Source organism: Dioscorea cayenensis, chromosome 8 (assembly GCF_009730915.1).
Source record: "Dioscorea cayenensis subsp. rotundata cultivar TDr96_F1 chromosome 8, TDr96_F1_v2_PseudoChromosome.rev07_lg8_w22 25.fasta, whole genome shotgun sequence".
In the NCBI taxonomy this organism is placed as follows: Eukaryota; Viridiplantae; Streptophyta; class Magnoliopsida; order Dioscoreales; family Dioscoreaceae; genus Dioscorea; species Dioscorea cayenensis.
Genome location: NC_052478.1, coordinates 2,836,033 through 2,847,474, shown reverse-complemented (window position 1 = coordinate 2,847,474; position 11,442 = coordinate 2,836,033). Strand labels below are relative to the sequence as shown.

Here is an 11,442-nt window from a genome sequence, read left to right as displayed (position 1 = left end):
TGAAATCAAGTAGTAACCAGAATGCAATTATGTTAAGATCCGGCAAACTACAGCTCCTAGTTCAACATCATATTATAATTAAAACCATGAACCAAACTACATAAAAAAGACAAGTCGCAAAAGTCATGTTACAAAGTAGCCAAGCCTCAAAAACATGATTTTTTTCCACCTGGGTCATAACAGAGGTAATAAATGACAGGGTACTTCCAAGTTAACATCACTTGTAGTAAAGCAAACTGAGCGCTATGTCATATATCAGGCAAGCAAAATGCTTATGAAGTCATGAAGCTCACTTAGGGTTCCTAAGAACAATGATGACAGAGTCCCCTCGAAGGAACATTTTGCTGATAAACCTATCCTTGTTCACAGGGAGTGCTTTCTTCTTGCCCTTACCAGTCTTAGGAATCTGCATCAGCAATCAAGGTTTATTGTTCAAGGAAAGCAGGGTAAAAAAGAAAAGATAAGACTGTTCTACTAAAATTACCTCAGTCCACATCTCCCTGACATTTTCTAGAACCATGTTACAATGGCGATCAAAGGCTCTCACACGACCCAACAACTTCTTGTTGTTTCGGCAATTAATAAGCACCTGCAGTTTAAACTTTAACAAATCCATCTTTTTACAAGAAGCTTGTCTAATTTGCAGTAATTACATGGCGCCAATTGTTATTTACTCATTTTCATTCCCTATTTTGAATAATAACATCACACATAATTATGAGAATAAGAATAAAATTTTACTGAGGAGCAATTTAAGAAATCTTCCATCCAATCAGCCCCTACAAACATGCTATAGCCTATATAGAATATCATACCTGGGTATTATTTTTGACACTCATCATCAGAACTGAGAGTGGGCCCGTGTTGAACTCCTCTTCCTCTTTCTTTCCCCCCTGAAACAGACAATAATAAATCAAAGAAGTGTATTAATGTTAGCAAACATGCACGGATTGTTTTAATGTTTGCATTGAAGGCCTAAACCTAATATCAGGTAATTAGGGTTCACAAAACTAATAAACAAATAATTACATTACTTCCTTTGAAAACCATTTCCAAAATGTCAATGCAACTCAAAGCATGAGGCTTCATACATTTAAGTAACACAAACTCAACTTTTTTAAGGAAGATGGTCTTGTGAAACATGAAAGCACCTTGATTCTGAATAAAAACATCCCCAGAAGGGATGAGTCCAACAAAAGATTATAAGTTGGGGCCAGTTATTAACCCTCTGAACCAGAGGAAACAAGGAAATCTGGAAAATGGTCAAATCTTGTAAACAAAAGCTTTGTTTCAGCTCAAATGAAATATGATACTCCTGGATATTTTGACACGGAAGCTTCACAGCTACCAATAACAACCTTCTGATTATTTATCCGAAACAGCAAATAAGGATTTAAAACTATTATGCTAGGGGTTCCACACATTTTTTCCCCATATGAATACCAAAATCAAGAAAATGGGTGCTGCTACGATTCATATGCATAATCTGAACAGTGAATTCAAAGGATGATACTTACATTAGCATCTTCCTCCATCGACATGCTGCAAAAGAAAAAACAAGGAAGAAGCATTCATTAGTACTACAAACAACAAACAATGGTGATAAAATCTTACATGCCAAATATAATACTTGATCATCTGGAAAACCATAGAAGATGTTTGTCACATAAAGCAAAGTCAGCAAACCAAAAAAGCAACAAGAGTAACCCCAACGAACCAATGACAATTCTTAACAAAATCACCTTCAGATTTTGCCAGCAAGCCACCAAAAACAGAATTTTATCCACTTAATCTGAGGAAACCAACAAAGTTCCCCAGATCCCAACTCAAGAATAGCAAATTTTTACAATTAGAGTTTCTATGACATCTAGATCACATCAGCAGTAGTAAAATTCTATCAATAAGATATAACTCCTCAAATCCAGAAAAGTTACAGATGCCAGCTTCTAAATCTAAACTAACTGCCAAAAACTCAAATTCCATGAATTTTTGAACCCTAGCATCGCATTAGGGGCAGCACAACATATAATTCTTAACATGAATTTCGAAACGAAACCCTAGCATTCAAAGTGAAAACAAAGATCACTTATTCAACAGGAAATTGCACGAAAAATCAAGTGGACAAAACCCAGGAACCATAAACACATAAACAACGAAGATCTCAGATTCTAACAGAGAAAAAAAAAATCAAAGAATGGTTGAAGAATAACAATTCGTGAGTTGATTACCTGAAGATCTGAAGCCGGATCGAAAGCTTTGGTCGCCGATGGGAGATTCAGAAATGAGAGGGTTTGCTAGGGTTTCTCGAGCCGAAACGAAGCCAAACCCAACTGAGCTTGTCTTCGCGCGGTCCAGCCCCAAATAATCCCTATTTAGAGAATACCAAATTTGCCCCTGCAAGCAATGTCGGTTTAAGTTTGAATTTGGTTTTTGCGAATTTGATAATTCATGAGACCCAGAAAAAAATCTAAACGCATATAATTTGCTCACATTGTCCAGATAGTCAAATAATAATAATAATAATAATTGTCTCACACTATGCATGAGAAATCGGGAATTTTTTTTCACTGAGTTTTTTTATTTTTTTGGATTATTTTTAGACAAGTCACATCAAACATGTGAATATGCTAGAAATTAAGATCTCAAATCACTTGTATTTCATTCTATATAAGTTGAGGTTTAAATTTGACTTCTCAATAATGATACAAACAACCTAAATAAAAATCCGACGACAATAGACCAAAATGTCATTACATATAAATTCTTCAAAGAAATTTTACTGTAGATTTATGGACATTTTTGATATTTCAAATTTTCCTAATAATAACCCAAAAGAAGAAAGGAGAAAATTCTAAATAAATAAATATTATAAATTATAAATTGTGGAAATTGTTAAAAACACCCCCAAAGTTTGCAACATGCACATATTCTCTCCTTAATTTGAATATCCATAAAAACCCCTTCCTTTTGAATACAATAATTTTTTAAACCTCCCAAGCATCTAACAGTGATTGATAGAGTTAATTTGGATTTTTTGGACAAAATTGTCCCTTGCGTGGGAAGTTGTGGCAAGTGTGACAGGGTTTGACTATAATGCCCTTAGGTGTAATGAGTTTCTATTTAAAACATGAGACTTCTGTTTAAAATATGAGGTTTCTATTTAAAATATGAGGTTCTGTTTAAAAAACAAGTTTTCTTTTTAAGAAATGAGTACATGCATTACTCTTCATGCTAACCAAAATTCTTTTGTTTGTAGTTATAATGTAATCATGCTAACCTAAATTTTTAATGTAAATATCGTTATCTCCATATAATAAAGAACGACCATCTTTATGCTTGTCTGTCTTTGTTTAACTATGCGTTTACGTTTAAAAAAATACTTAAATATTGTTGTTTCTATTTAAATATGTACGAGTGGCCAAGATTAATTGGTTTTTATACCCAGGATTAATTTGTCATGTAAATATTAGTTTTTCTGTTTAAATATCAATGTTTCTGTTTTAAAAAAAATGAAGTTTCTGTTTAAGAAATGAGATTTATGTTAGGTTTCTGTTTAAGAAATGAACACTCTGTTGAGTTCTCTGTTTAAGAAATGAGTGCATGCATTACTTTTCATGCTAACCAAAATTCTTTTGTTTATAGTTATAATGTAATCATGCTAACCTAAATTTTTTCCCACAAACTTATTAAATTTTTAATGTAAATATCGTTATCTCCATATAATAAAAAAAACTATCTTTATGTTTATTTGTCTTTGATTAACTATCGATGTTTCTATTTAATATATTGCGTTTACGTTTAAAGAAATGCTTAAATATTGTTGTTTCTATTTAAATATGTACGAGTGACCAAGATTAATTGGTTTTTATACTCAGGATTAATTTGTCATGTAAATATTGGTTTTTCATTTTAAATATCAATGTTTCTGTTTAAAAAATGAGTTTTCTGTTTAAAAAAAATGAGTTTTCTGTTTAAGAAATGAGATTTTTGTTAGGTTTCTTTTTAAGAAATGAACACATTGTTTAAGAAATGAGTTCTCTATTTAAGAAATGAGTACATGTATTATTCTTCATGCTAACCTAAATTCTTTTGTTTGTAGTTATAAGTTTGTTTATAGTTATAATGTAATCATGCTAATCTAAATTCTTTTCCACAAACTTAATAAATTTTTAATGTAAATATCGTTATTTCCATATAATAAAGAACGACCGTCTCTATGCTTGGTTGTCTTTGTTTAACTATCGATGTTTATGTTTAATATATTGCGTTTACGTTTAAAAATGAGGTTTCTGTTTAAAGAAATGAGTTCTCTGTTTAAGAAATGAGTACATGCAAAAAAGAATGCAAAAAGAATGAAAAAATGTATGCAAAAAAGTTTAAGGGAAATGATAGAATTTCATAATGCAGGGGGCAAAAAGGAAATAAAACAATAAAAGAAGGCTGAAGTATCCAAAACTCACCGGGGTTGTTTGGGAAGTTTTGAAATTCTTGAGGGGTAAACAGTAATTTTCCCTTATAAATTTATTATTATTATTATTATTATTGTTGTTGTTATTTTCATTACACAAACAGATGTTTAATAAAAAAACACAACTTTTAGCAATTTGAAAACTAGAACACGAGAACATACTTACATATAATACATTGTTGCACATAATTTATATTGTTTCAAGTCACATTTTCTTTTTTTCTAAAAATGGATAAGGAAAAAAAGAAAAAGAAAACAATTCAAAAGATGAGTGCATTTTGTACAACAGCAACAACGACTAATGGAAAATAAAACAGCACAACTCATGTTAACATCAACCAGCACAATGCTGTATGTGTCAATCAGCATCAGCTGAGAAATCAGGCTCAGGAGGCTTCTGCAGTTTCACAAGCTCAATGGCACTCTTTGTATTCCGGAGTTTGTGAACTCCTCGAAGAGCATTGGCAGCAAATCTAGACACAAAGATAGTTGTGCCGAGGCTAGATGAAACTCCGGCTGCAGTATCACCAAGCGCTGCCTCTTCTTCCTTGCGTCGAAGCTCTGCAATCTTTCTCTTTGTGTAGCGACGCCATGCAGCTTGGATGAAGCAGGCCGCCCAAGTCCTCCAGTGCTGCGAGTAGAAGCGGAATGTGTGCTGTACTTGTCTGCTGTGGAGCCGCCTGAATTGACCGGCGACAAACTTCAGTTCATCAGCTATCAATGCGAAGGCTTCTACTTCTGTTAGAGCTTTCACTGTCCTGGTTGAAGATGGGAGGTTTGCTCCAGATTTCGGATCCAGTGCCCAAGTCAACAGCTCATCACCACAGAAATCACCTTCTTTCAATATACCCCTGTTGAAGAATCCACTCCTTCCGCCATCGGTGGTCACACTCTCTAAACGGCCTCGTATAATGAAAAGCATTTCATCAACGGGATCACCTTCCCTGACAATGTATGTGTTTTCAGTGTACAAAGTTGGTTTCAGGCGTTCACAAATGGCATCAAGCAACCGCTCATCCATGTCTTCAAATAACGGAACCTGCCAAACAGAAGAAATATATGGGAAAGATGCCCAAAGGGAATATTTAATGAGAAAAAAAAAGAAACAGCTTACCCTTTTCACTAGAGCTAGACAGAGATGCCGTTTAATATCCCGCTTAAGGTCCTTTGGAAGGCTTTGGACCAGGTTTTCTTCGTCAACTCCCCGTGTCTCCAACCATTTGTATTGATCATATCTTCTAACACGTTCTCTGAGATCTTGCGGCAACAGTCGATGATGCATCCACTGTTCTGAGTCACGTCTTTTGATTCTCATCTCTTCAAGTCGTATTGTCAGTGATTGAAGATAAGTCTGCAGGAGTAATCCAGGGTCACATCTTCAATTCAAAGAAATTTTTAACTACAAAGCTTCATTGTTTCAGTTAAATCCATCATTATATACTCAAAAGTTATGAGAGGATGATCATTAATGCGACCCAATTTCCAATAGAAGATGCAAACGCTAACTTTACCTGCATATTGCCAATGAGGAGGGCAAATAGGACAAGTCCAAGAATAGCAAGCGCTATAGAAAATATCACCTCTCCCGGATATGTGCTTGTTTGGAGTCCTTGCCCAAGAGTGCTGATATTCATAAAAGAAAAGTAAAACATAAGATGAACTTGGCCGGATTCATTTAATAAAACACGTAAATTGAAGTTGAGATGAAAAGTATGAAAAAATTATTAAAATATAGCACTCCTACTAGAGCATTTAAGATGTTTGATTGTGACCAGGACATGAAGCTCAAATGTTATAAAAATCTCAATGGGTGACAAAAGAAAAGCCGACAAGTTGGTCAAACCAAAGCAATTCAACATATGAAAAAAATTAGCGAGATCTAAAAATCAAAGTATCACAATCAGGTGTGTTCCATCATATAAAGAATCACATGTTTATTGATTTCCAAGTACCAAATAAAAAAGAAGGGAGGTGCACCTTAAATTCTGTAAACCCCACCACATACTGTAGCAATATTTGGAAATAAACTTCTTAGATGAAACAATCCCAGACTTAAGTGCATTGCTGTAGATACCATAGTTAAATGGTGGGTTGTCACCATCTGCTGCACAGTTTGTCTGAAGGACAGTTTCACTGGACTTGTTCCAGTTATCATAACCTTGTAGACCTGAATTCCCGCAATACAAGTAGTCTGGCTGACAAATAGAATTATTACTGTGGCAAGCTGAATGCCAGCAGTCATCTTTGCGTTCTACGGCTAACAGGTACCAGAAAGCACCGACCATCTGGGGAAAAAGGAAACACAATGAAAAGCATTGACTTTGCAGGTTGGAGAACATTCACATTATATATATATACTGTTTAGAAAATTCTTAGCATTTGATAAGCAGTAAAAATACTATTTAACGCAACGATAACATGTACCTACCTTAAAGACTACCATGTAAAGGCTAATTCTTGCAAAGCTTTAAGCAGATACGATTTGAAGCTTAATAGTATTTGTTCAATATGAAGCACAAATATACCATGTGGGAGTTGACAGACAGCTTAAATTTTAGCTTAGGTTTTTTCATGCATGCATCGATCAAAACATTGACCTAGCACATTTGAGGGAAGCAAAAAGAGCAAAACTGAAAGGCGCAAGTAAAAATAGTACTTACATGGCTTATAAGAATATACCAAAGCAGATAGTATGCAGCTCCAGCCCAAGCAGTTTCAGCAAAGACACCAGAAGTCCTTTTCAATTCTGATGTCAATGGGAAAAGCCGGAAAAATCTTGGAATATACTGTAACAACACAATAAAAAGCAAGGCATTTTTGGTAGCCAACACATCCGAACCATTTGAATTATGAAGGAATCTCCAAATCACAATCTGCAAAAAATTCAAAATCTTAAAGCTCTTCTTATAAGAATAGATATAATTTTAGACAAAAAAAAAAAAAAATCAGAAGTCACATATATAAACAAAGGCACTTTATAGTTATACAATCCAACTTCCACTCATCAATATCCATTCTTTTTTGATATGCAGTAGGAAGTTATTTCAATTTTAAGATGGTTTTGTGTCACAGTTTAGGTGACATACAATACCAGGGTAGAATATGTGCATTTGACTTGAAAATTTTTTCCATGCACAAAGTTTGGTTGGTAAAACTAAAGGAGAATGACTGGAATTTTTTTCACCTCATGAACTCACAGCCTAGGAAGAGATCCAAATATCTTGTGCATCAAACTTGTTTGAAAACTAAAACCTAGACAGATTTCAAAATAGCACTCATAGGTATTTGTGATGATTTCTGTCAACATTAATGGAAGTGAAAAAAGTGATAACAAAAGTAGTAATTCATTGCATATATGTTTTCATAATTGAAGTGTTCTAGAAATACAATGAAGCGCCTGTGGTTTAAACATGTAAGCTGCAAACACAATGAAACAGCTTCATTTGTAGGATGACACATTTGGGTGCTTGAAGTTGAGTTTGAATAAAATGAGTCCCTAGCTGTTGCTCATGCGCAATTGGGGCAGGACAGCAGGACAGTAGCCAAAAGTAGGTTTAAATCTTAACCATGAAATCATGCAAGGATTAGATCTTTTCAGGGCACGCTGTTGAAATTTCTTGTCACAATCATTATTGCTTGGTTGATGATAAGTTGTTAGAGGGATAACCAAACTAGTTACATGGTGGCATCATGCAAGCAAGGTTTATTCATCATGCCTAATTGAATGGGAGGATTATGTGATCTTAAAGCTAGAATAGATGTCGATGGGGTATGTACCTATATTTGCAAGAGAGAGAAAATAATAGAGAGTGGAAGATCCACCACAAAGCTATTCAAGAGTTCGTGAGTCACTACACTTAAGGTCTATGCATATAGTACCTTTCATATGGCCATCACAATATAATAAATTTGATCTAACAAATGATTTTCTCAATAGACACACAACTTCCTCTTTTGAAGTCACCTGGGTTCGGAAACAATGAAATAAAAGACTTCCACATGATATGCTTTCTTTACCAATAATTGTAGAAAGTGACTGATATAAATAGCTTCAAAGTTTTGCCTCAACAGAGATGACGCACATGCAAGAGTTGAGGGTCACACCTCAAATGTAGCAAGATTAAAAAAATTCAGTCGAGTTTCAGTCTATGGAAGAAAGATATGGATGTGGAAAATTATAGCAGATGAAAAGTGAAGTGATAGATACAATCTATTAGCATATCAGACCCTAATAAGTCCTATGATCAGCATAGAATCAGCAACCAGAGCTTTAATAGGATCACCATCGACCCCTTGATATTGGCACTTCACAAAGCTTTTGATGACTTGGGACATCAATTCTAGTTTGAAAAATATAGGCACAATTAAGGGAAGTACCACTTTATATTTGTAAGAGCTAAAAGCCCTACATCAAAAATTAATATTGACAACTTGGGTTGCAAATTTAACAATTATTGCTTGTTAGATGCAAACCAAACATATATTATCAAGCCTAATCCAACCCAAAAGGACCATAAGCAACCCAAAGTCAATCTCTAATGTGACCTTACATATAAACCAAACATATTATCCCAGCCCAATTCATCTTTTTTAGGACCAGATTAATATATTCATATCCATATTTACCAAATTAACTAATGTGAAAATATTGGTTATTCAAATATTGCAACGGTCCCAAAACAAACATAAGGACCTAAAACTGGGTCAGATATCTAACATACATAAGAGTAAATTGTGGAAGACATCAAGCAAATAGTCTCATTCATTAACATCACAAAGGTGACCATTTATCATTCCTATAAAGATATCCTATGTAGCAGTTTACAGTTACAAGTATTTCTCCACATTGGACATCAGGATCTTATCTTAGTTGCCTTATCATAATGACAAAAGTCAACAGACAAAATGCAATATTCCAACCATCAGAAGTTAATAAAATTAACAGTTATTTGATGCACATATTAAATCTAGATGCCATTTGAACTGCAAAAAAGTTTTTACTTTGACAAAATAAGACATCAAACATATTCAGACCTGGGGAAGTGGCAGCAGTGCAAGAAAGTCGATGATGAATTGAGATCTCATGTACCGCTTAGCTATCTGTGCAGGATCAATCACAAGTTCACCTCTGCCAAAAACCCGAGAGGATGGAGCAATATAGGCAGTGCGAAATTGAAGAGCCACTCGGATAAGATAAAAGGCATCAATGATTGTCCGTATAGTGGTAGATGCAATTGCTAACTTGTGATCAATTCCAAGGCAGCGTGCATTATCATCATAAACAGGAAGATAGAAAAACAAGGGATCCACTGACACAGCAAGGATGCATGATACAACAAATAACCTATTCCACATGACAAGAAATTTATATTGGGGATCAAATATCTTCTTCTCTGACACCTTAAGATCTTCAGGGAAAACTGCTCTGGAAACACCAAATCGAAGAGATCGCCCAATTGATTTCAATCCTTCGGAACCCTTTTTCACTCCATGTTTAAAAGATTTTGAGGAATGGTTTGGTTGACGACCTAAACCATCAATATTAAATCCACACTTGGTTGTTCTGCTCCTATCAGAAGCATAGGACATTGGGCTTGATTCTTCCAGCCTGATGCACATATTAAATGAAGCGCCGACATTGAACCACATTAGCAAGTGAACAGCCAAAATAAAAAGAAGTAAATCAATGCGGCCAGGGTTATTATAAAAGAAACATTAAACGAACAAAAACAGAACTTTCAATTTCAAAGAAATCAATACATTCAAAGTCTTGTAGCTGTAACAAAGAACAGATATCTATCAACCTACGGTTAATAGGAGAGACAAAGTGATGCCATATCAAGCAACCACAAACCAAGAAAGCTTACAACAAGCAGGAAACACAGGCAAAATTCTCAGTGAGCAATTTAACCAAAAAAAGTATTTAAAAAAGACCAAAGATGTAAAAAATCAAACCTCAAGAATTTTTCCCTCTGGCCATCCATATATTGCGCCTTGTATCCACAATCAAACATCTTGACTACTCCAATATAAGGCTAAAGAACACAAAATACTTCAATTGATTGAGCCAGTGCCACAATCCACAATAAACACCTTGTTATTCCCCAAAATCTCCTGCAAAGCAAAGAAATTAGCGTGTCAAAATCGTTCCTGAAGCCTCTCTCCCTGTTTGCATCACCTTGTGCACAAAGATCCAAACTTTACTTCAAAACTGAAAACTTATCGCCTAATTTGACCACAACAACGGAAATTATGGAACTCGATGACTTTCATGAAGCCAAACAACTCATACATCAAACTGCTATTCCCGAAAATTGGACAACAAAGAAATTAACTTACTAGAAACAATAAAAAAACCCTCTTTCTCTGCATCCGCATCAGCTTTCTACTCAAATACCCAAAATCAATGTCAAGTAAACTCCATAACTCCCACTAAACCAAACGCATCATATCCCCAACAGTTACAACAAATAATCCCATTAAAACTCCAAAAAACAACAAATATTCATACACCTAATCAGAGATCAAATTATCAGAAGATAGACGGACTACCTCTCACCGATCTGAAAGTGGAAAAGGATCCATAGATAGCTCATCCAAGAAAGCAGAATCCCATGATCTCAAAGCGAGAAGGAAAAAAGCGGAAGGAGAGTTGAAGCATCCGGTGGGTTTACGAAGTCATCGTGGACAGCGACGAGGAAAATGAGAGAACGCGCTGGCAATTGCGGGGCTTTTTCTCTCTTTTGGACTTAAACCTGGCAATGGATATTTGTGAGTTATTTCATGCACTGTGGTATAGATGATTTTACTTTTTTACCCCCCAAATAAGTTGAGAATCTCATCTTCACCCCTTATTTTGTTTTATTAAATCATTTTTTAAAACTCATATATGTATACTACCATAACATTTTTGCATGTATATCCTTTCATATTATGAATATATTTATAAGTTGTCAACCCCTTCATAGTTCAAC

The 11,442-nt window shown here is 34.8% G+C and overlaps 2 protein-coding genes across 3 annotated transcripts; both read right to left on the bottom strand.

Moving 5' to 3' along the window:
• Positions 1–2,382, bottom strand: LOC120266400 (small nuclear ribonucleoprotein Sm D2-like). Its single transcript, XM_039274022.1, has 5 exons — positions 2,229–2,382; positions 1,518–1,542; positions 816–893; positions 485–589; positions 1–406 (listed from the first exon to the last, which is right to left on the bottom strand). Exons 2-5 carry the CDS (start codon positions 1,539–1,541, stop codon positions 290–292), a joined length of 324 nt encoding a protein of 107 aa, XP_039129956.1. The 5' UTR covers position 1,542; positions 2,229–2,382; the 3' UTR covers positions 1–289.
• A 2,238-nt stretch (positions 2,383–4,620) lies between these two features.
• LOC120266735 (probable cyclic nucleotide-gated ion channel 5) lies at positions 4,621–11,203 on the bottom strand. Of its 2 annotated transcripts, none has more exons than XM_039274394.1 (8): positions 11,021–11,203; positions 10,424–10,582; positions 9,503–10,076; positions 7,129–7,341; positions 6,446–6,753; positions 5,980–6,091; positions 5,583–5,819; positions 4,621–5,507 (listed from the first exon to the last, which is right to left on the bottom strand). In XM_039274394.1, the coding sequence occupies exons 2-8, from the start codon at positions 10,480–10,482 to the stop codon at positions 4,827–4,829; spliced, it is 2,184 nt and encodes a 727-aa protein (XP_039130328.1). In that variant the 5' UTR covers positions 10,483–10,582; positions 11,021–11,203; the 3' UTR covers positions 4,621–4,826. The 2 variants fall into 2 exon arrangements, with proteins under 2 accessions (XP_039130328.1, XP_039130329.1); XM_039274395.1 differs by lacking the exon at positions 11,021–11,203 and adding an exon at positions 10,808–11,014.
• Between the last annotated feature and the right edge of the window lie 239 nt (positions 11,204–11,442).